Raw genomic sequence first — 24,119 nt, 5'->3', positions numbered from 1 at the left:
ATTATTCCAGTTACATCGCTGCGTGTCAGCTTAATGTGAGTGGAAAGGCCGAAGTGATGCAGGTCTCAGACGTTTACCACTTCAGTGAAACCCACGAGCACGGGTATGGTGCTGACAAACCTAGAAACATAATCATTGGTTTCTGGCGTGTCGAAGGGACGCAACTCTGCACAGCGAATCGCGGCGCCTTAGACGACTGGGCCATCCGTGCCCCCTGGAGGGTCATGAAAAAATGGATATTTAATAATATAATATTCAGCCCTTTTGCATTTTTTCTTTTCAGGGAGGGTCATGAAAAAAGTGTACAAGGACGTGGGTCCAAAAATATGACAAGCATTAGGGGAGGGTTATTGTTTCTCTCACTATTCCCTCTGCACCACACACACTGTTATAAATGACCGGTCCAATGGTAACCCATATGGCCTTTGATTTCTACCTTGTTTTAAAACAGGACACGAGGAAAGAAATATTTCATTCTCGGAGTCTTGTTTCTTCATATTAAAGCCAATATTTTTCATCAATTAATAATAAGATTTGAACTGACGTTTCTATTCTGCTCTTATGATTAACTATACTATCTAGATTGTATCTATATAACTGAAGCAGGTATTGATAGTAAGGGTTTTGTCTAAAACCAATGCCAAATGCATATCTTCATAGAGTCTTCAGTTGGGCCTACCGTTAGAAGTCACTATCACAGCATCGTGCCCATGAATGCAGTTTACTAGCATTTAAAAATTGACTGCAATATTTTTTTGCGTTTATGGAGATGTAAACATAAAAAACAGATTTACACAAAGTATGCACACCGTTTTTAAACTTTTATACCTCAATAAATGCAAAAACATATTGGAGTCAATTCTTATAAATAAATACGTCAACACTAATAACTTCACAGACTACGTACTTAATCATTAACAAAAAGACACTGTTGACAATGCCAAATCAGTGACATCGTTCAGCGCAATAAACAAGCCCCGCCCATTCTATTTTCAACCAGGTAAGAACAATAGTCCATTAGTGGGCGTGGCCTAATGGATTTTTCCGCTTTGTGGAAACATGAAACACAAATAAAATTGCCATGGAATCACTTGAAATTTATCTATAAAGTTTTTATTTATGGACGATGCATACATCCACATCCAACTGATTTGAGGTGGAAAAACATTCATTCTTTCTGATGGAGGTGCCACGATACGATTTATGTTCTTGATAATGTTGTTTTTTTTCTGTGATAAAAAAGACAAACGATGAACTTATACTGATAGAAATAAATAAGGGGACACATAATGGAGAATAACGGTTACTGCTTCATCAACCGAGTTCGGGTTCACCGCCACCTTCTAGATCCATTTTGTGCCATGTTCATTATTCAGCCTTGCTTGACAACAGTATAAGGATCTTCACTTTGTCTCTACTTTGTCAGGGTATGGCGTGTTGACAACAGTATAAGGATCTTTACTTTGTCTCTACTTTGTCAGGGTATGGCGTGTTGACAACATTGCCAAACAATCTTCCTGATATTGCACAACTAACCTCACAACCATGTTTTTATTTTTTTCCCTGTGTATTTCTAAATTACAAGCCCTCTTTATAACAGATCAAGAGATCCATGCACATATCCTCTCGGGGCCTTGGATGACCTAAGGCGCTACAACAGCGGTGCAGAATTGTGTCCCATCGCCGTGCTAGCTTCTGATAGTCTGGGTTCAAATCCAAGACAAGCCCCGATTATGATCCTTGGTTTGTAGGCTACGTACCGCGTGGGTGATACCCTCAAGCAGGTCACGATGATGACTAACTCAGGACCATAAGACCCCCGTGGGGACAAACTCGGTCCCCAGCAAGCTTTGCTGCTCAAATTAATCACTGGATTGTCTGGTACAGACTCGATTATATACAGGCCGCCGTGAAGTAGCTGGAATATTGCTGAGCGTGGCCAAATAAACTGCAACAGGATCATAAGCTCCCAACAGCTAGGGACGCAATTCCGCACAGTCCCGCCTCAAATCACTTTACGACCCCTGACACCGACATATGTATGTACAGTTTTAGTAACTGTCGTTATGTTGTTATTACATAATGATACCCTTAAATGACCTTGACCTTGATGAGCCGAACATTCGACACAGAGCCGGTGAGCTCACTTTAAAGCCTGTCTCTTGGGGCGCGGTAACTCTACCCCCTTGCTGCCCCGCCTTCCCTTTGTCGACTGCGCGATCTCGTCCATGATGGGGGTGATCAGCTGGAACTGCGGGTCCTTGTGGCTGAAGCAGGCAAAGATGAACCGCCCTGGCCCGAATGGCGTCCTTCCGATCAAGAAGTTGGCAAAGATCTGCTCATAGCTAGTTGCATCCAGTGGGTACATACCGTTCTGCAAAAGGTTGAAATTGTTTTTTAAGTTTTGTTTGTTGTTTAACGCCGTAATATTCCTGTTATGTCACGGCAGTCATTACATAATCGAGTCTGGACGGGACAATCTAGTGACTGACATCATGAGCATCGACCCACGCAGCTAGACACACAATCAACCAAGTCAACCTCACAATCCGATCCATTTGGGGGCCTCTTGCGACAAGCACAGATTTCTGAAGACCTATATTCTTACCGGAATCCCCAGGGCTCTTTACGAAAATAGGGGGCACGAAAATAGTCATATAAGGCACCGCGCTTCGCTGTGCAGAGTTGCGTCCCTTGGGCACGCCAGAAACCTATGATTGTTGGTTCGAATCCCGGTTCGCCCCGATTATGTTTCTAAGTTTGTCAGCACCATACCCGTGCTCCTGGGTTTCACCAAAGGGGTAAACGTCTGAGACCGGCATCACTTTGGGCTTTCCTCCCACATTAACTGATACGCCGCGATATAACTGGAATAATGTTAAAAGCGGTGTTAAACCCAACTCACTCACTCACTTTACGTAAATACTGTGACACATGTGCCATGCATTAAGAGATGTTGTATTGATATACAATGACACGGACTGCCCCCCCGAGAATGGCAAGTTGGCCAAGTCTACGGGGCCACAATTCGCAATCCAAAGTCACGTCATTTCGGCTTTTCAGGATTTCGAATCTTAGATTATGGTTCTTGGCAGATAATCATCAGTGTTTCACCAAAACTGTACATGTATAATTAAGGTCTGGGTTTCTTCAGGTTTCACTCCACATTAAACTGACCCGTGAAGATCCGGGGTAGAATAGGTCTTCAGCAACCCATGCTGGTCATAAGAGGCGACTAACAGGATCGGGTGGTCAGGCTCTCTTGCTTGGTTGATGCATGTCATTGTGTCCCAATTGCGTGGATCGATACTCATTATGTCAGTCACTGGATTGTCTGGTCCAGACTCGATTATTTACAGACCGCTGTCATATAGCTGAGTGCAGTGTTAAACAACAAACAAAGAAGATAGACACGCATATACTCCGTCAAACATCATTATGGCTTTTCGCAATTATTTTCATTAAACACGCAGTCATGAGACGAAAATTGGTTAAATCATTGACCAAAATATAAATATCAGTTTTGTAATATTTCATGTCCGACTAAAAATATTTTCTTCATTGTTGTGTATTTTTGTGACTGCTGACACGATCCTGTAATGGGATTTGACATCCCACAACGATGACATAATTTGTCAAACATACTTGGCTTGTGATTTGGCCTCAGTTAATCCGGCTTTACTCACATCTGTCATCTGGTCGATGGCCTTCTTGGCTTGGCTCTTGGCCTCTGCTGGGTCCACGTCACACATTTTTTCATAGAAAACACAGAGCTCGTCCTCATCGATCTCGTTATCTCCTGGAAAACCGAAAGGGGAAGTGCAACATGTTATTATATCAGGTCATGTCACAGTCACGACTTGACAGGTGCAGTAGGCAGATTGTACTTTTTACGAACTTCATCAACCATCTTCCCCTGTTAGTGTAAAAGCCTTACATATGTCTGCCCTCATCTCTCCACCTCCCATCTATCCCCCTGCCCCCTCCCATCCCCCCTTCCCATCCACTCCCCCCCCTGTTGTTACAATCCTTCTGATGTCTGTCCTAACCTCCCCCATCCCATCTGTCCTCACCTCCCCCCTCCCATCTGTCCTCACCTCTCCCCTCCCATCTGTCCTCACCTCCCCTCCCATCTGTCCTCACCTCCCCCCTCCCATCTGTCCTCACCTCTCCCTTCCCATCTATCCCCCTACCCCCTCCCGTCCTTACCTTCCCCCTCCCATCTATCCCCCTACCCCCTCCCATCTACTCCCTACCCCCCCCCCCCCCCCCCCAACTCTCCTGTTGTTACAGTCCCACTTATGTCTGTCCTCACCTCCCATACATTCCTCCCCCCCCCTCCCTGTTGTTACAGTCCTACTGATGTCTGTCCTCACCTTCCCCCTTCCCTATTATCCCCACCCCCATCCATTCTCTCTCCCCACCCCTCCACCCACCCACCTTCCCTTCTGTCTTTCTGATGTCTCGACTCACCATTCCTGTCAATTATTCTGAAGAGCGTCTCCGGCAGGAGCCTCATCCACACCGGAAAGTTCTGCATCCCCATGGTGCCCGGCAACAACTTCTCCCACATGTTGATCCACTCCGTCAGACTCACCTCATCTACATCAACGACAACAACATGATCAAGATTATTAACACATCTAGGCTTTTACGTTGAAAGGTGGGGGAATGTTCTACCCATTGCCGACTAACTGATAGTATCTTAATTCGCTTTTATGATAATAATAATGATGATGATGGTGATGATGATAATCATTGCATTGAGTTAATGTGCAGTGTGTTGAGAAGATCAGCAACCCTGCAGAGTCCTTCGCTTGGATGAAGTCGGCTGGTCTGAAAAGTGAAACAGGGCTTTCTGTTTGCTACTCAGGACCAGTCACTTCCAAATCGAAACCGTCAATGTGTGAATATGTAAATATGAATTGTAGATTATGCAATGGATTTAATGAGACTGTCAAACACATTGTCAGAGGATGCCCAGCTTTGGCACAGACACAGTATCTAAAGCGACATGATGGAATGGCTCGATCCTTTTACTACAGTCTTCGCCATATGCTTGTGGTCCATCCATGGTATGACCCGGAATATGTAGAGGGCGTTATGGAAAATGATAAATACAAAATTCTTTGGAATAGGACCATATACAGCCTCAGACATATCCAGGTCAACAAACCTGACCTTGTCCTTTTTGATAAATTCAATGAAATCAATTATATTGTTGAATTTTCTGTCCCTTTTGACACAAATATGATTGACAAGATTGAGGAAAAACATGGCAAATATACAGACCTCGCTTTCGAAATGTCATGCTTGCATCCCAAGTACCAAGTTGTCCCATTCCCCATTCCCCATTGTTCTCGGTGCCTTAGGTTTGGTACCTCCCAATCTGTTGACTGACATTGAGAGAGTACCCGCGTTTGCTACCAGGAATACATTCTCCGAAAGGTTCTGGGTTGGTTCGACGAGGCAGCGCTTCCTGGGAGAAGTCCCATTCGCTGTTTCAGCTGCGTGTAGAGGGAGCAAGGGCCCAGGGCTGATGATGAGCCTAACCAGCCTGACTGTGCCAGGATCACCCAAACCCGCTTTGCTGCATTTTTTTATTTTAATCTGTTCATCCTCATCATCATCATTATCTTAAAATATACATAGCACATCTTATTCAGGTACTCCTTGAACAGCAAAGCTGGTTCTACCCTCAACAAAACAATGACAATTTCTTAATTGGCTCTTAAGTCAAATACATGAGAAGAGAAAATATTCTCACGCTTCGGTTCGGAAGAATCACCCTCCACCCGCTCAAACAACACCTCGAAGAACGCCTCGTGGACTTCAGCTGACTTCATGGCCTGTTGCGAATCCTCTGCCCACCCAGTGAAGTTCAGGATACGCTGAAAATGATGAGATTTTACAGGTGCTTCCTATGGAGCTGATTTTGCAAAAGCTAAAACAAATTGACCTGCTTGTGGAACATGAGACTCCTGACTAGAAGCAGACCTCTTGATCGCGAATGAGTGAGTGAGTATGGTTTTACGCCGCTTTTAGCAATATTCCAGCAATATCACAGTGGGGGACACTAGAAATGGGCTTCACACATTGTACATATTTCAGGAATCGAACCCAGGTCTTCGGTGTGTCGAACGAAAGCTTTAACCACGAGACTACCCCGCTGCCCCCGATGGCGAATAAGGTTATGTTTGTTTGTTGTTTATTGCTTAACGCCACACTCAGAAATATTCCAGCTATATGACGGCAGTCTGTAAATAATCGAGGCTGGACCAGACAATCCAGTGATTGGCACCATGAGCATTGATCCACGCAATTGGCATACGATGACATACATCAACCAAGCCGGCGAGGCTGACCACAAGATCCCGTTAGTCGCATCTTACGACAAGCGTAGTCGCCTTTTACGGGCAACATGGGTTGCTGAAGACCTATTCTACCCCGGATCTTCATGGGTCGAATGAGGTTATGACAGTTATGCGGATGAAAGTATTGATTCTCCAGTAGTGTCTAGAGGAAGAGTTCAGTATGAACAATCTGGTCCCTGTCAGTTGTATGTGTGGTTTAAGAGAGAATTAATCGCAGATAATATGTAGCTTGTCACATTTCAGTTTTCCCGAGTCAACAGTCAGTCATTTTCAAGATTGCAGTAGTGAGTGAGTGTGTTTGGTTTTATGCCGCTTTTAGCAATATTTCAGCAATATCACGGCGGGGGACACCAGAAATGGGCTTCACACATTGTACCCATGTCGGGATTCGAACTCGGGTCTTCAGCGTGACGAGCGAACGCTTTAACCACTAGGCTACCCGACTGCCCCTCAAGATTGCAGTAGTAAAGCGCAATGGTATACATTAGACTCGACCTCGGTCTCTTCCGAATTCTGACACTGTTCGTGTTTCTATCAGCAAGTCCACACTGTGTAATCCGTCATCAACACAAGAAAAACTTTCAATAAACACTCAACTGTCAGGGGCAAAACTACCATTGTAGCAGAAAAGCAATTGCTTACACCTAAAAAACAAACTTGTTTATACACCTAAAAAAAAGAAATGAAATGTTTTTCACACTCAAAAAAACCCACACTTTTTATAAATTAACCTCAATTTATCACCTATGCAGTTAGTTATTAATTCAAACTCGAATCGAACATGATAGTTATTGTCTAACTTTAAAATCGGAATCTTTACGCACTTTAGGATTTTAATTAAAGGTAGATGGTTTGCGACGTAAGCAAACTGCACTCACAATTAATTTCATTGCAATGATAGCTCGGGTCGTGTTAAAATATGAAAAAATATATAACCATCACATACTATGAATGAACTTGTAAAACACACAAAAGCAATATTGATACGTTTTATTTCATTGTAGATGTTTCCTGAATAAAAGTCGAAAATGAGTTGGGGGGGGGGGGAATCACGCATATATATATTACTAGTATAAAAACATTATAATAAAATTACCAATATTTTTCAGAAATAAAATCTAACATAAACGGCCCCCAAATGCAGGAAATAGCGTTAAGGGCATCAAATTTTTTTTTTAATTCTGGGGAAGCATACCTTAAACCTCCTAGCCAGCCTTATGACATTGATTTTGCTTACACTTAAAATTAGCCAAGTTGTGCCCCTGACTGTGGTCGTATTGTTTTTTTGTATTCTTCAGCGACGCTGTTTAGTACATTTAATTAGGATAGCTGAAGCGGTTGTTGTCGGCACAGGTACTACAGATATGTTCACCAGCATCTTCCCAAGGCACCAGAGTTAACAGACTATATAAAAGTCCAGTTTCCACCCTTGCCAAACTAGGCTCGTATAATGGAGTTACATTTTGGCTAGACTAACGAATCTATGCACAGGCCAATCAAAATACAGAGCTCCAGATAAGCTTTTGGTGTTGTGGGTATTTTACCCATGCATTTAAAAATCTTTGGGTATCAGTAATTCTATCTGGGTATTCAAATTTCTGTTACGCACTAGTTTTTACACATGTGGGTATTTAAGTTAAATATTTAAAAACACTTTTCATCTAGGCCCTGCAAACTGGTTTTGTTTGGGTTCGAGAGCTTTATAGGACTCAAAATACCACGATACTTCCACAAGAAAGTGTGATGGCAAATGATCATGATGTAACTGTCATCGTGGACTTTGGCAAGGTTGACGGAATGTCCGTTTATAATTTCAAAATAAGTTGCTGATTTGCTAATCAAATACGCAGGGTTACTTCACAATATTTTGATGATACGCACAAGTTTTATTTTGTAGCGTATCTGTAATGTTCGTTGCATATTTGATACACTTTGATTTTATTTTACTGCGTATTTCTGCATTTCTGATGCGTATTTTACGCAGATACGCAGCTTATCTGGAGCTCTGAAATAGCGCAATGAAATCGTAATCAGGTTTGCAAACTGTAATGCAGATTTCGGGTGATTGCAGGATATGCAAAGCATGTGCACCGCTAACTCGTTGTCAACAGATATTTTCCAAATCTTTTTATGTTTTTAATCGAGGTGCTCACGTGATTTGATGCACTTCGAGATGTAAGACCTATTTTATCACAATATAGATCTTGATTACTGATAAGATTGTCTTGACTGGGCGGCGCCATTTTGTTTGAAGCAAATGCAAGTGGAATGTGATTGGTCCATAGGCGAGGTTTAGAAGGGACATAACTCGTAATAGTCACTGATGGCGCTACAATCGAGACCAGGAATTCCAGCCTAGTTCGGCAAGGGTGGAAACTGGACTTTTAAGTCGGTTAATGCCCTTGCCTCGGGAAGATGGTACACCAAGTACGTGTCTATATCCAGAAATGTACCCAAGCAACAATCAAAATACAGAAACTCATTAAATTTTCAACCACCACTCAATCCTGCAACAGTTTGTAAAAAGCAATCTGTGGCTGGGTAATTTTGTGTAAAAGTAAATTGGTTCAATGAAGACTGGGGTAAGTAATGAATTTGCAACCACATGACCCCTTACCATGTTTAAAATGTAAAATTGTGCTGTAAAAAACAAATTTATTGATTTCACAGACATGTCTCAGAAATCAATCAGTAGTTGTGTATGATGCACAATTATTTGCAAATTCTATAAATTTTACGTCAAATTATGTTCTAAGAAATAAAACCACTTAGATGTATTCCGTGAGTGCTGACTTAGCGCCAGAACAGTTCATTTTTTAATATAATAGATAGAAATGATAAAGACATTTTCAATTGAAAATCAAACATATCATAAAATTCATTTTGAGGTATAGATTCTCTTGCTCCACAGTTAACAAATACTAAACCAGAATCTACTATAAATCGTTGTGTAATTTCTTTCTGTTTTTGGGGCACGGGCCAGTTGTCTAGGGCGCCGCTATTCGCGGTGCAGAATGCGTCCCTTGGGCTCGCCAGAAACCTATGATTGTGGGTTCAAATCCTGGTGCGCCCCGATTATGTTTCTAGGTTTGTCAACACCATACCCGTGCTCGTGGGTTTCACCGAAGTGGTAAACGTCTGAGACCTGCATTACTTCGGGCTTTCCTCCCAAATTAAGCTGACGAGCCGTGATATGACTGGAATAAATAACCGGCGTTTAAACCCAACTCACTCACTCACTCTTTCTGTTTTTGTTTTTCTGTGGGTTACCTTCTTGATGAAGTCCAGATCAAGCATTTCCAGCTTCCCGTTTCCATCTGCGTCTGGAAGTAAACATTCGACAGGATCATAGCAGACTTGCATTATGATTTAATCATTTAGTTCACAAAACACCAACGTTAAGGATTGTTTCACCATTCATTGTAAGATGCCATCCATCATGAATAGGCGCCGAGTTTAAAGATAAACGTTTTTATTCTAGAGAATCTCAGGGGATTCTTCTTGCCTCTTCCACCTGGTCTAATGGATAGGGAGTCTGCCCTGAGAGCGGAGGGTTAGTGCTTCGGTCCCAGGCCGCATCGTACTTCATATGTTAAAAGATGGTACTTGTTGTTACCCTGGCTGGCAATAATGGTGTAATATGCCTCAGTAGAGTATCCATATTAAACTACGGTATGGTACCTTTACACACACACACGCATGCACGCACACCCATATAAACACACATGAACACAGACATACAGATACAGACACACACATACAGATACATATACACACACATATGAGTATATACATACAAAGATACACACGCACACAGATAGAGACATGCACACACACACACACACACACACACACATATATATATATATACATATTCACACACAGACAAACATACAGAGTGAGTGAGTGAGTTGGGTTTAACACCGCTTTTAACAGTATTCCAGTTATATCACGGCGGGTCAGCTTAATGTGGGAGGAAAGCCCGAAGTGATGCAGGTCTCAGACGTTTACCACTTCAGTGAAACCCACGAGCACGGGTATGGTGCTGACAAACCTAGAAACATAATCGGGGCGAACCGGGATTCGAACCCACAATCATAGGTTTCTGGCGTGCCCAAGGGACGCAACTCTGCACAGCGAATCGCGGCGCCTTAGACGACTGGGCCACCCGTGCCCCCCCAAACATACAGACAATTAGACACACACATATATATATATATATATATAGATATATATATATTTACACACACAAACACCCACGGACACAGATAGACACACAGAAACACACATAGTCACACATACACATGTAGCTTGAATCAGCTGTGCAGTGTTATGTCCCTTAGGCACAAAAAAAACTATGGTAGTAGGTTCGCCCCGATCAGGACTATTGCGGTGTTGAACAACAAACAAACAATACTTCTTTTGCAGAAGATTTCTATGCACAGGATGGTTGTTTGTTTGTTTGTTGTTTAACGTGCACTCAGCAATATTCCAGCTATCTGACAGTGGTCTGTAAATAATCGAGTCTGGAACAGACAATCCAGTGATTGACATCATGAGCATCGAACCACGCAATTGGGAAACGATACATGCATCCACCAAGTCAGGGAGTCTGACTACCCGATCCCGTAAGTTGCCTATTACGACAAGCATAGGTTGCTGAAGACCTATTCTACCCCGGATCTTCACGGGTCCGCATTGGATGTGACCAGCTGCGAGAAGATATTTGCTTACTTTTCAGGGTGGTTCATCTTGCCTGCTTCAGTCACAAGGACCCACAGTTCCTTCAAAGACGACCATCATTTATCTGCCATATTGTTGAGTGCAGCGTTAAACAACAGACAAACAAGGGTGCTACCCCAGATCAGAATACAGGTTACCATGGATACAGATTCAAGTAATAAAGGTGTGGTTTTCTCACCAAAAAAGTTGAAATAGTACTCCAGCTTCTCAACCTGGAACTGTGACAAGAACATCTTCCTGCTGAAAACAAATATCATCAATATTATAAGGTGAGATGTGGTGAAATGGGGTTTAACGTCGCGTTCAAGATTATTGCACTTTTATAGCGACGTGCGTGCACGTGTGTGTGTTTGGCTGCTTGTACTACTCCAGACTGATAACGAGTTGGCACACTGAGATACCATGCCGCCACAGGAACTCGACGATAGCGTGAATAACATAATATATTCGTATAGAGAAAAAAAATCACCCATCTATATACATAGAGACTCTGTATATAGAGGGTGTGATTTTTTTTCTATACGAATATATTATGTTATACACGCTATCATCGAGTTCCAGTGCATGCCGCAGTTCAACATGAATATCCCACTCAGACACAGTATACTGACTCCGAGCCGACCAGTCCATGTTTTAGCCACTAATGCCGAGCGCCAGACAGGGTAATAAGTACCATCTTTTACGTCTTTTGATATGACGCGGCCGGGGATCGAACCCCGGACCTTCCGCTCTCCGCGTGGGCGCTCTACCACTACACCACGGGGGCAGTCCAATATTATAAGAGACAAACATATTACAGTCAAGTCCCGCTAATCCGTCATGGTTGGTTGCATATGATTATGTCGGATTAACGAGTATGTCAGATAAACGAAATAAGTAGTATCAACGTTCGTGATCGAAAATCGGACAACTACACACACAAAAAATAGATAACGATACAAACACGTAATAAAAAAATAAAAATGAAATATTCATATTGTTATGTTACATTGTTAGCGGAATATGCTTTCCAATCGTACAATCTCTAAAGCTCAACACAAAACAACTGTTACGGGCTGTAAGACTGATTCAAAATACTTTAAAATGCATAGACTGGAATGGAAGTCGCAAGTTTGAAACTGGTACCGCAAAGTCATAGAAAGCTGCTTTCTAAGTGGCTAACGTTGACTTCCTGTTAGTCATTTCATTGGTCGGTCAAAGTTCGCGAAATGTTGTTCTGACGTGCCCTGTGATAGGATGTCCTCGGCGATAGCGAGAACTTGTATCTGATTTTAATGAGAATGAGGTAGTCTAAAAATGTGATTAATCCTGTTTTCTACATTCAGTGTTCCCGATGGCTTTTGAAAATGCCAGTTCTTGTGGACTGGCAACTCCAGAAATTACCGGTACCCCCTAATTTTTGCCAGTCACTTTCAACAAATAAAAAAAAACCGTATAAAAATTATTTGGTATAAATCTTTCAACTTCATCTTACCGCAAAGATGTCATCTCTGAAATAACTTAGTTAGATCCATACGTCATTCACACAAACTTCAGTCACAATTTTATATATATCTTTTTTTTAATATTTCAAGACTAATTATAGTAAGTCGCTACAAACGGATATTTAACCAAGAAATAGACAAGAGGAAACCCTGATGGTAACAGACAAGCTGACTTTGTTCGAAAAATGTACTTATTTGAACATCACCGATGTTTTGTTCAACAACAAAGATTTATGAGTACTTTATTAGCCGGTCCACATGTGTACGTGTGTGTGTGCGTGTGTGTGCGCGAGCACGCGTGCGTGTGTGTGTTACAGTCAGTGTCTAAACTCAAACAATGTGAAAAGTGGGAGCCGCTGGGAAAATTTACAAAATGACAAAATATTTCAGTCGCTATATAAATCGACTGCAGGCAGATGTCCTTTTTTGACAGATTGACTGAAAATTATAATGACGCTCAAAAGCACCCAAAAAGACTAATTTTGCTAGGATTAGAAGCCAAAAAATATACATGTGCATGTATGTGCATTTTCTTTCAAGCCTATATCACTGTCCCTGGAACCTTCACGGTCTTAATAACTACTCTATAGAATTTAGTCTATGTACAGGCCTGATGATACCGTCCACACTCTCATTAACACCAGGGCCCACTTGCACAAAGCGATCTTAGCGCTAAGATGATCGTAACTCCCATACTTTAACATAGGCTTACAATAGTCTTAGCGCTAAGATGATCGTAACTCCCATACTTTAACATAGGCTTACAATAGTCTTAGCGCTAAGATGATCGTAACTCCCATACTTTAACATAGGCTTACAGTAGTCTTAGCGCTAAGATGATCGTAACTCCCATACTTAAACATAGGCTCACAATAGTCTTAGCGCTAAGATGATCGTAACTCCCATACTTTAACATAGGCTTACAATAGTCTTAGCGCTAAGATGATCGTAACTCCCATACTTAAACATAGGCTTACAATAGTCTTAGCGCTAAGATGATCTTAACTCCCATACTTTAACATAGGCTTACAATAGTCTTAGCGCTAAGATGATCGTAACTCCCATACTTTAACATAGGCTCACAATAGTCTTAGCGCTAAGATGATCGTAACTCCCATACTTTAACATAGGCTTACAATAGTCTTAGCGCTAAGATGATCTTAACTCCCATACTTTAACATAGGCTCACAACAGTCTTAGCGCTAAGATGATCGTAACTCCCATACTTAAACATAGGCTTACAATAGTCTTAGCGCTAAGATGATCTTAACTCCCATACTTTAACATAGGCTCACAACAGTCTTAGCGCTAAGATGATCGTAACTCCCATACTTAAACATAGGCTTACAATAGTCTTAGCGCTAAGATGATCTTAACTCCCATACTTTAACATAGGCTCACAACAGTCTTAGCGCTAAGATGATCGTAACTCCCATACTTAAACATAGGCTTACAACAGTCTTAGCGCTAAGATGATCTTAACTCCCATACTTTAACATAGGCTTACAATAGTCTTAGCGCTAAGATGATCGTAACTCCCATACTTAAACATAGGCTTACAATAGTCTTAGCGCTAAGATGATCTTAACTCCCATACTTTAACATAGGCTTACAATAGTCTTAGCGCTAAGATGATCTTAACTCCCATACTTTAACATAGGCTCACAACAGTCTTAGCGCTAAGATGATCTTAACTCCCATACTTTAACATAGGCTTACAATAGTCTTAGCGCTAAGATGATCGTAACTCCCATACTTAAACATAGGCTTACAATAGTCTTAGCGCTAAGATGATCTTAACTCCCATACTTAAACATAGGCTCACAACAGTCTTAGCGCTAAGATGATCTTAACTCCCATACTTTAACATAGGCTTACAATAGTCTTAGCGCTAAGATGATCTTAACTCCCATACTTTAACATAGGCTCACAACAGTCTTAGCGCTAAGATGATCTTAACTCCCATACTTTAACATAGGCTTACAATAGTCTTAGCGCTAAGATCGCTTTGTGCAAGTGGCCCTGATGTTAATGAGAGTGTGGACGGTATCATCAGGCCTGTACATAGACTAAACAAAGATCTGAGGACATCCTATTACGGGTCACGTCAGAACGACGTGCCTATTCACCTCACCTCATGTACATACATAAGTGTACATACATACTTATGTATCCTATGAGACTCATATTTGACCATATGACCTTGGATATTTCATGCTTGGTAATTCTCTGTGACCCACAATACTTGACGGGAACAAGACAGCATATCGCATGTCCCGTGCCCCAGGAGTACAAATACGTGTCCTTTGTTAAAAGGGGTAGTTGTGTTACAATTCCATCGCGGACGTTGACTGACGTCATGACACCCTACATACCTATGAGAGAAAAAACACTCCAAAGAACAACGAAAGACAAACTCAGTAAAGCGCGGTAAAGTCGTTCGGTTGATGTCCCCCAGAAGCAACACAATGCGGTCAAGGTTGCGCGAGGAATGACGTCACTGTCAGATCTGAACTCGTTCTGCGCATGTCGCCACGGGCAGAGAGCAAAAAATGGTTTTGAGGTGGCAAGTATTCTGGTTCTGGCGAGAAATAGAATAGATTGCTAACTTACATAATGTTGGTACTGGCTCACAAAATGATTTCACTATGAAGTTCAAGCCTAATTATCACGCTTTTGAACAATTCAGCTTGATTTGTTTCTCTGCCCAAATGAATTCTAAATTGCATTTTAGTTTTCATCGTACAGATCATATATATTCTTACAGATCAATACGAATAATCTAACACGTATAGCAAGATACGGCAACGAAACTCATTAGCCAGATACGGGCAACCTAATACACTACCTGAACACGGGTAACCTAATATATTAGCTGGATACGGGAAACCTAACACATTAGGTAGATGCGGGCAACCTAATACATTAGCCATATACGGGCAACCTAACACATTAACTGGATACGGGCAACCTAACACATTAACTTAGATACTAAGTTTCAAGATACTAAGTTGAAATTTCAAGATACATTAGTTGAAATTTCAAGATAATAATGATCTTGAAATTTCATGATAATAAGTTGAAATTTCAAGATAGTATCTAGAAATTTCAAGATAGTATCTTGCAATTTCAACTTAGTATCATGAAATTTCAAGATAGTATCTTGAAAAGTCAACTAAATATCTTGAAATTTCAACTTAGTATCTTGAAATTTCAACTTAGCATCTTGAAATTTCAACTTAGTATCTGAAAATTTTAAGAAGAAAAAAAAAAATGGCCCTTAAAGGCTTCCGTAGTTTTCACGTTGTTTTCACTTTGTGCTCACTCTATGTTCCTCCATCTTCTAATCTCCATCAAACGGAACTTCAGGCACTGTATGACCAGCTCCCCAAGCCCTGTATCATTATGGGAGACTTAACCGAGCACAATCCACTTTGGGGTATTGCCAATACAAACAGTAAAGGGAAGGTCTTAGAAGATTTCATTTTAAACAATGATTTATGTATTTTTAATGATAATTCTAAAACCTATTTACATCCTGGAACAGGTACCTACTCATATCTTGACACTTCTCTCACCGACTCTGATATCTTCTTAACGAATTCGGGGGCGGTCGGGTAGCCTAGTGGTTAAAGCGTTCGCTCGTCACGCAGAAGACCCGGGTTGGATTCCCGACATGGGTACAATGTGTGAAGCCCATTTCTGGTGTCCCCCGCCGTGATATTGCTGGAATATTGCTCAAAGCGGCGTAAAACCATACTCGCTCGCTCGCTCTTAACGAATTCGAATGGTCAGTCCACGATGACCTCTGTGGCTGTGACCATTTCCCGACGACATTAAAACCTCTTACCCCATCTGACGTTCCTCCTTCAACAAGATGGAACTTTTCCAAAGCTAACTGGCCATTATTTGAAATACTGACTTTAAATAAATTAACACTTGCTTCTTGCTGACGTTTCCGATCCAATACAAGCATTCCCTGATGAACTGAATAAAATAGCTGATGCTTTATTCCTAATTCTTTTTTGCAAAGCCACAAATCCGTAAACTATGGTTTAACAATGACTGCAAACAAGCTAGTAAGGTAAGGAAAAAAAATAAACACTATTTCCGTTGCTATTTTCTGGTGCGTAATTTGAATAGACTTAAAATCTTACTATCTTGCAGGTAGCTGAAGTGAGTGAGTGAGTACGGTTTTACGTCGCTTTTAGCAATATTCCAGCAATATCACGGCGGGGGACACCAGAAATAGGCTTCGCACATTGTACCCATGTCGGGAATCGAACCCGGGTCTTCGGCGTGACGAGCGAACGCTTTAACCACTAGGCTACCCGACCGCAAGTACCATAAGTCCCCACGGTCCCTAGTGAGGTGGCCTAACTTTGATTGCTGGTGGTCTATAGCCCATTATTATATTGTAATGTTGAATGATAATTTATTCTTTTAAATGCCCCAACTAGTATTAACATAGAAACTGTGATACCCTAGTTATTATACCGTCCATGACTGACAGGTTTTAATTCAGTCTAAATATATTTATTATAATTGTCTAAGTTCGCGTTACGATGTGACTTTACATTTTAACTCACTCACTCAATAGTTACTTGTTGACATAAGAATATAAAACTTACATTGTGATGGACATTCGGAGCATTTCCATGGAATATAACGCATTCGTAGATCTTTGTATAAATCACGTATAGGCAGAACGCCATATTCATCTTAAACAGTTTCACTGTCTATGTTTTGATTACATTTATATTCAGTGTTGTTAATTTCTCTAAAAAATCATAATAACAGATTCGAAATTTCGATGATTACGTTGTACGTTCCTATTATTACACATTTTTCACATTTAAAATGCTGTCTAAACAGTATATACGTACATGTACATTTGCCATCATTAACTTTCGCTCCAACGTTGTTGATTTTTTTTCTAATTTTATATTTTTTAAAGGAATCCTTGCCCCTTTGGTGTACAAGGAAGAAAAACAATTCCCAAATCCCTGAAGTACGGAAGCCTTTTAGGGCCATTTGTCTTTTTTATTTTTTCGATACTATCTTGAAATTTCAAGATACAGAAGTTGAAATTTCAAGATATTAAGTTGAAATTTCAAAATATTAAGTTGAAATTTCAAGATAATATCGAAAAAAAGCAAGAAAAACAAATGGCCCTAAAAGGCTTCCGTACTGAAGAGTCACATATCATTGCATATAATAATTCAAAGACCGTCTCATAAAACTATAATTTGCATTAATTCATATTGCAGTGGCATATATTCTGAAGGCTGCCTCACAGAAATATATTTACATACTTTACTCACGTCAACAGTTTAGTTTCAATAACTAAACTATTGACGTGAGTAAAGCATAGTTATTTACCAACAGAAGCAAATTTATTTGCAGCAGACTTTTGAAGAAGCATTTGAGTAAAATTCCTGACGACACTACTCTCCGTCAGAAATACAGAGGATAGAGGAGAACAGTTAAAGCCTTCAACGATTCACCCAGCCAACCTGCCTCCGGGGGCGGTCGGGTAGCCTAGTGGTTAAAGCGTTCGCTCGTCAAGCCGAAGACCCGGGTTCGATTCCCGACATGGGTACCATGTGTGAAGCTCATTTCTGGTGTCCCCCGCCGTGATATTGCTGGAATATTGTTAAAAGCGGCGTAAAACCATACTCACTCCCTCACTCAACCTGCCTCCGGAAAATACCGTCAACTATACTTGCATATTTGTGTTTATCCACATGCGATCGTAAGCAGAAATTACTGTAATACAACACTACAATCATTGTTGAATTTGAATGAAACGTATCATATTAACATAAGGCCTGAATAAGCGACATGCCAAGTGGCCGGTTGATTAATGTATAGGTTACAGTTAAAACGTATAATCAGTTATTATGTATAATACCTGACAGTTTCAGGCATTATGAATAATACACTCACCCTTTATGCATTGTAACTTAAATTATACGTTTTAACTGTAACATATAGAGCGTTAAACGGTGAATGTACATACGTCTCTTCCTGAAGTCCCATTAGCCCTGCGTCTCTGTATCAAGGGGAAGGCGTATATGAAACAACTTGCAAGTACCCCTGGGTACAAGCCTGTCACGTGCTACCGCGACAATATAGGTCAAAGGTTGAGAGAAAAAAGACGATCGTGGATGCGGCGAAATTGGGATATGCTTAAGAATATTACACATAATAAACTACAGTAAACTACGGTTATAACGAACTCAAAGGGACTACTAATTTTAGTTCGTTATAACCGTAGTTCGTTATAAGTACATATACAGCATGACTACAGCAAGTAGTCGGGGACCAAAAAGTAAGTTCGTTATATCCGTCAGTTCGTTGTAAGCGTGTTCGTTATAACCGTAGTTTACTGTATTTTTGTCTTTTGGATATTACTCGGCCGGGGATCGAACCACCGACCTCCCAGGCCCAAAAACAGTCTGAATCTAAATAACATGATGCCTACCTGACGTTTGAAAAGTTAATAAATTATACCAATCTCTTGAAACCTAAATATTTCCAAACATACGTACTCTTTCTTTTCACAAATGTCGGTTCCCATGGCAACTGGAAAGAGGGATGATATCCAAACCGATTAATATGATAATATTTTCAGACTGATGGTTCCTTTGTTATACGCAATGCCTGATAAAAAGATGAACTGCCAGATTGCGGTGGGCCCCTGTTTTATATGTCGACTAACTGCCACGCTTGGCTTCCTGTGGGCTTTAATCACCCCCAGCTTCTGCAACAAAACGCCGAGATACTGACCTTTCCCATTTGCTGTTAGAAACTGACTGCTCTATTTGTCATTCGCGGTGCAGCAGGGTTGTCCTGGTTAAAAGTCTTTCACGCTGTCATCCTTGTTTTTGAAAGGATACGTTTTCGGTTACTGTTTCAAAATACACATGTTTTAGCTATCCCATAAACAATTTTCATGACGCACTTTCGTTCGGACATCAGGCATAAGGAACAATTAACCTTTTTGTGTAAAATCTGAGGACAATTTTTTTGCACTTTTTTTCTGGAACTATTTTTAAACACTAAGTACTATTGGTATAACGTAATAAGTATTCTGGCGAATCAAGTAAGCAAGATGTGATTACTATTTATCTAGAACTTGAATATATAGTCATGTTGTCGTTAAAAGGTTTCAATCGAGAGCCAAAGCGTGTCAAAGCGTCCAGGAATTTGGAAAGTTCAAATTGTCAATAAAAAGGTTCAAATCACAATAACAACCTCTGGTTCCAATGCAATTTGGGGCGGTCGGGTAGCCTAGTGGTTAAAGCGTTCGCTCGTCACGCCGAAGACCCGGGTTCGATTCCCGCCATGGGTACAATGTGTGAAGCTCATTTCTGGTGTCCCCCGCCGTGATATTGCTGAAATATTGCTAAAAGCGGCGTAAAACCATACTCACTCACTCCAATGCAATTTTGAAAATAATTGTATTCAGCATGATATGTTACAGTTTGTACCATATCTAAAGTATTTTAATAATTAAGGCAATTAATGAAACCTCTTTTGTTCCGCTAGTGACACTTAGTTTTTCTCTTGGTGAGATTTTAAATCTTGAACTGGGAAACCGCAAGACGCATCCAAAAAAATCTCATTAGCAATATTCTTACCGTCAGGGGCCTCACGTTACGTGACCATCTGGGGAACGTTAACGTCTCCGGCGTGAACATAACGGACGGCTCCTTTAAAAGGCAGCCATCGATCGCTCATTATAAGCGCTGCTTAATCCTCAAACAAGGCTGTCATTTTTGTGTTATTCCTTGCGTCGCTTGGTCTTGCTACAATTGTCCTCAATGGTAGTCATAATGTATTACCCAGAGAATGAATTCCGTTGTATGTAGGTCACGAGTTACCTCAGATAAGTTCTTCCGGTCTATGGATATCTCTCACTAGCTTCGTTAGACCACTTACTTCAGCTCCCCAAACACCTTCGTCAGACTAACCTGAGACATTTCAGCTGACAGAGAAAACCTGCACGACAGTGATATCGTCACAGATTATGCAAACATTTTAATCTGCACTTAACCCAGATGTTCCGCAGTGTTCTATTGCTATCCAGCTCCGTCATTTGTGTCGCTGCACGCAGATTCAACTCACATGTGTAAGCTAACAACATACATTTATGACCGGGTAAGGTGACGTTTTATATTACACATATGACGTACTGGGACAACATATACTCTCTTGGCGTCATAGGGGGGCACGGGTGGCTCAGTCGTCTAAGGCGCCGCGATTCGCTGTGCAGAGTTGCGTCCCTTGGGCACACCAGAAACCTATGATTGTGGGTTCGAATCCCGGCTCGCCCCGATTATGTTTCTAGGTTTGTCAGCACCATACCCGTGCCCGTGGGTTTCACCGAAGTGGTAAACGTCTGAGACCTGCATCACTTCGGGCTTTCCTCGCACATTAAGCTGACACGCCGCGATATAACTGGAATACTGTTAAAAGCGGTGTTAAACCCAACCCACTCACTCACTCTTTGCGTCATACAAACTCCAAGAGGCGGTGGGGTAGGCTAGTTAATCGTTCGCTCGTCACGCCGAAGACTCGGATTCGATTGCCCATTTCTGGTGTCCCCCGCCGTGATATTGCTGGAAAATTGCTTAAAGCGGCGTAAGGCCATACTCACTCACTCAATCACTCATACATATCCAAACAAGAATCGGCGCATTTCAACATCGTCGCATCTAAAATATCGGTGATTTTCCTATGGTTTCGATTCATATTAGGAATTATGATGTTACATTGAGTATGAGGATGATAACGGACAAGGTGTTCTACACATGAAAAAACATGGGTGGTACGCATACAACATACAAAAGTGGGACCAGGATGTAACCTGGAATAGCCAAGGGAGGTAAGCGTACAAAAGTGGGACCAGGATGTAACCTGGAATAGCCAAGGGAGGTAAGCGTACAAAAGTGGGACCAGGATTTAACCTGGAATAGTCAAGGGAGGTAAGCGTACAAAAGTGGGACCAGGATTTACCTGGAATAGTCAAGGGAGGTAAGCGTACAAAAGTGGGACCAGGATTTAACCTGGAATAGCCAAGGGAGGTAAGCGTACAAAAGTGGGACCAGGATTTACCCTGGAATAGTCAGGGGAGGTAAGCGTACAAAAGTGGGACCAGGATGTAACCTGGAATAGACAAGGGAGGTAAGCGTACAAAAGTGGGACCAGGATTTAACCTGGAATAGTCAAGGGAGGTAAGCGTACAAAAGTGGGACCAGGATTTACCCTGGAATAGTCAATGGAGGTATGCGTACAAAAGTGGGACCAGGATTTACCCTGGAATAGCCAAGCGAGGCAAGCGTACAAAAGTGGGACCAGGATTTAACCTGGAATAGTCAAGGGAGGCAAGCGTACAAAAGTGGGACCAGGATTTAACCTGGAATAGTCAAGGGAGGTAAGCGTACAAAAGTGGGACCAGGATGTAACCTGGAATAGTCAAGGGAGGCAAGCGTACAAAAGTGGGACCAGGATTTACCCTGGAATAGTCAAGGGAGGCAAGCGTACAAAAGTGGGACCAGGATGTAACCTGGAATAGTCAAAGGAGGTAAGCGTACAAAAGTGGGACCAGGATTTAATCTGGAATAGCCAAGGGAGGTAAGCGTACAAAAGTGGGACCAGGATTTAACCTGGAATAGTCAAGGGAGGTAAGCGTACAAAAGTCAGACCAGGATTTACCCTGGAATAGTCAAGGGAGGTAAGCGTACAAAAGTGGGACCAGGATTTACCCTCGAATAGCCAAGGGAGGTAAGCGTTCAAAAGTGGGACCAGGATTTAACCTGGAATAGTCAAGGGAGGTAAGCTTACCAAAGTGGGACCAGGATTTACCCTGTAATAGTCAAGGGAGGTAAGCGTACAAAAGTCAGACCAGGATTTAACCTGGAATAGTCAAGGGAGGTAAGCGTATAAAAGTGGGAATAGGATTTACCCTGGGATAATCAAGGTGTAAGCATATTTTTGTTCCGCCCAAATTTAGTTCCGATCCGGAAAAAATATCCCAATTAAATACATAACATTGCAGTAAAAATGTCAATCTTGGACGCGACGTTGAACCCCATTTCACCTCACCTCACATGTGTGTGTGTGAGTGTGTGTGTGCGTGCGTGTGTGAAAGTTTCCGCATGACCCGTACACATTCCAGTGTGATAAGAACAAAATCTTGACGCGATGTGCACCTCCAAAATAACAAATGTGGGTAGTAAAAGTACCGCCGGAACTCATATACCCAAAGCACCAAATCTCGTTTATACTGCCATTAAATATTGCACTTTCAGTCTGCCGTGTGCTGCCATTGCAATTGCTATGAAGTAATTTGTATTGATTTGTAAAGCTAGTTAATTTTGTATACAATTGTTGATTGTATACCATTTGTAGTTTGTTTGTTGGTTTCACACTACGGGTTAACATATTGTTTCAATTGGGAATCAACGGGTAACATTTAATACAGGACAGGCCTGAACGCCTCAATAAAGATGTCCTTACATCTGGTCATTACTAGTTCACTACCTGAAAAACACCAATACGGGAATAATTTAGTATACACTAAAAATGTATAGAAAATATTTTTACCTCTTTTATCCGAGGTACTTGCACTCGTCACGAAGAAGGTCCCAGTTTCTCAAGAACACGTGACTTAAACGGTGGCCTGTTCTCTTTACGAAATGAATACCAAAGGTCATTAAAATCGCCAGCAGCAGTGAACGTAACTCAACAAGCGCACAGCCAAAAATAGGACAGGTTGAAACAGACCAAGGTTATACGTGACGCATTTGGGGAGGGTGTGTTACATTCTGGCCAATCACTGCGTGTTTCGCACCGTTGAGCCCACGACATTGAGACTCGGTGGGACATGGATCAGTTGGATCTATTCTTGCACCACTTACCAGTTCTGTCATCCAGACAAGCTGGCAAACACAATGTTCAGCGTCGGTGAGTGCAGTTTTACAGATCACTCGCAACTGAATCAATTCATACTCACTGCATACAACAAAGAGGCACAGACGTAGGTCGCTATACAGCGCCATTATTCCATCCCTAAACCACCCCTGAAGACAGTCGTATGTGCACTTCAAGGTCAAACACAGTCAATAATATTCTATACGAAAATACAAAACTATCGGACCAAGGGCAACAGGTAGAGCTTTGTTCGATCCCCTCTCCCATAGATATTCATGGAAATGAAAAAGCAGACTCACTGGCAAAGCTAGCTCTAGACAAAGGGGAGCTACAGCCTTTTCCCTTTAGTAAACTAGAGATAAAAAGCTAAATCAAAGCCTACATAGCCAAAAGAAGGCAAGCCCAGTGGGACGCAAGTAATGTCGACAGATGGCTGTGCACAAGTCAACCCAAGAGCCACCAAAAGTCAAACTCATACTCAAATGAAAAGAATGTTGAAATTGCCACCTCACGCCTCAGACTCGGTCACAAAAAGCACCGTGACAAGGACTGTCCATCTTGCAACCAGTCTGAATCC

At 41.6% G+C, this 24,119-nt stretch overlaps 1 protein-coding gene across 4 annotated transcripts; it reads right to left on the bottom strand.

Annotated features, from left to right (window-relative positions):
- Window positions 1-276: 276 nt before the first annotated feature.
- On the bottom strand, window positions 277-23,397 carry LOC124131289. 4 transcript variants are annotated; one of them, XM_046494476.2, is made up of 7 exons: window positions 23,216-23,397; window positions 11,296-11,357; window positions 9,645-9,697; window positions 5,768-5,891; window positions 4,474-4,602; window positions 3,687-3,799; window positions 277-2,374 (listed from the first exon to the last, which is right to left on the bottom strand). In XM_046494476.2, exons 2-7 carry the CDS (start codon window positions 11,348-11,350, stop codon window positions 2,144-2,146), a joined length of 705 nt encoding a protein of 234 aa, XP_046350432.1. In that variant the 5' UTR covers window positions 11,351-11,357; window positions 23,216-23,397; the 3' UTR covers window positions 277-2,143. The 4 variants fall into 4 exon arrangements, with proteins under 4 accessions (XP_046350432.1, XP_046350433.1, XP_048249060.1 ...); XM_046494477.2 differs by lacking the exon at window positions 23,216-23,397 and adding an exon at window positions 20,491-20,587; XM_048393103.1 differs by lacking the exon at window positions 23,216-23,397 and adding an exon at window positions 19,156-19,218.
- Window positions 23,398-24,119: the final 722 nt, after the last annotated feature.

This window comes from Haliotis rufescens, unplaced genomic scaffold (genome assembly GCF_023055435.1).
Source record: "Haliotis rufescens isolate VD_foot unplaced genomic scaffold, xgHalRufe1.0.p SCAF_114, whole genome shotgun sequence".
Classification (NCBI taxonomy): Eukaryota; Metazoa; Mollusca; class Gastropoda; order Lepetellida; family Haliotidae; genus Haliotis; species Haliotis rufescens.
This window is presented reverse-complemented; position numbering and strand designations above follow the sequence as displayed.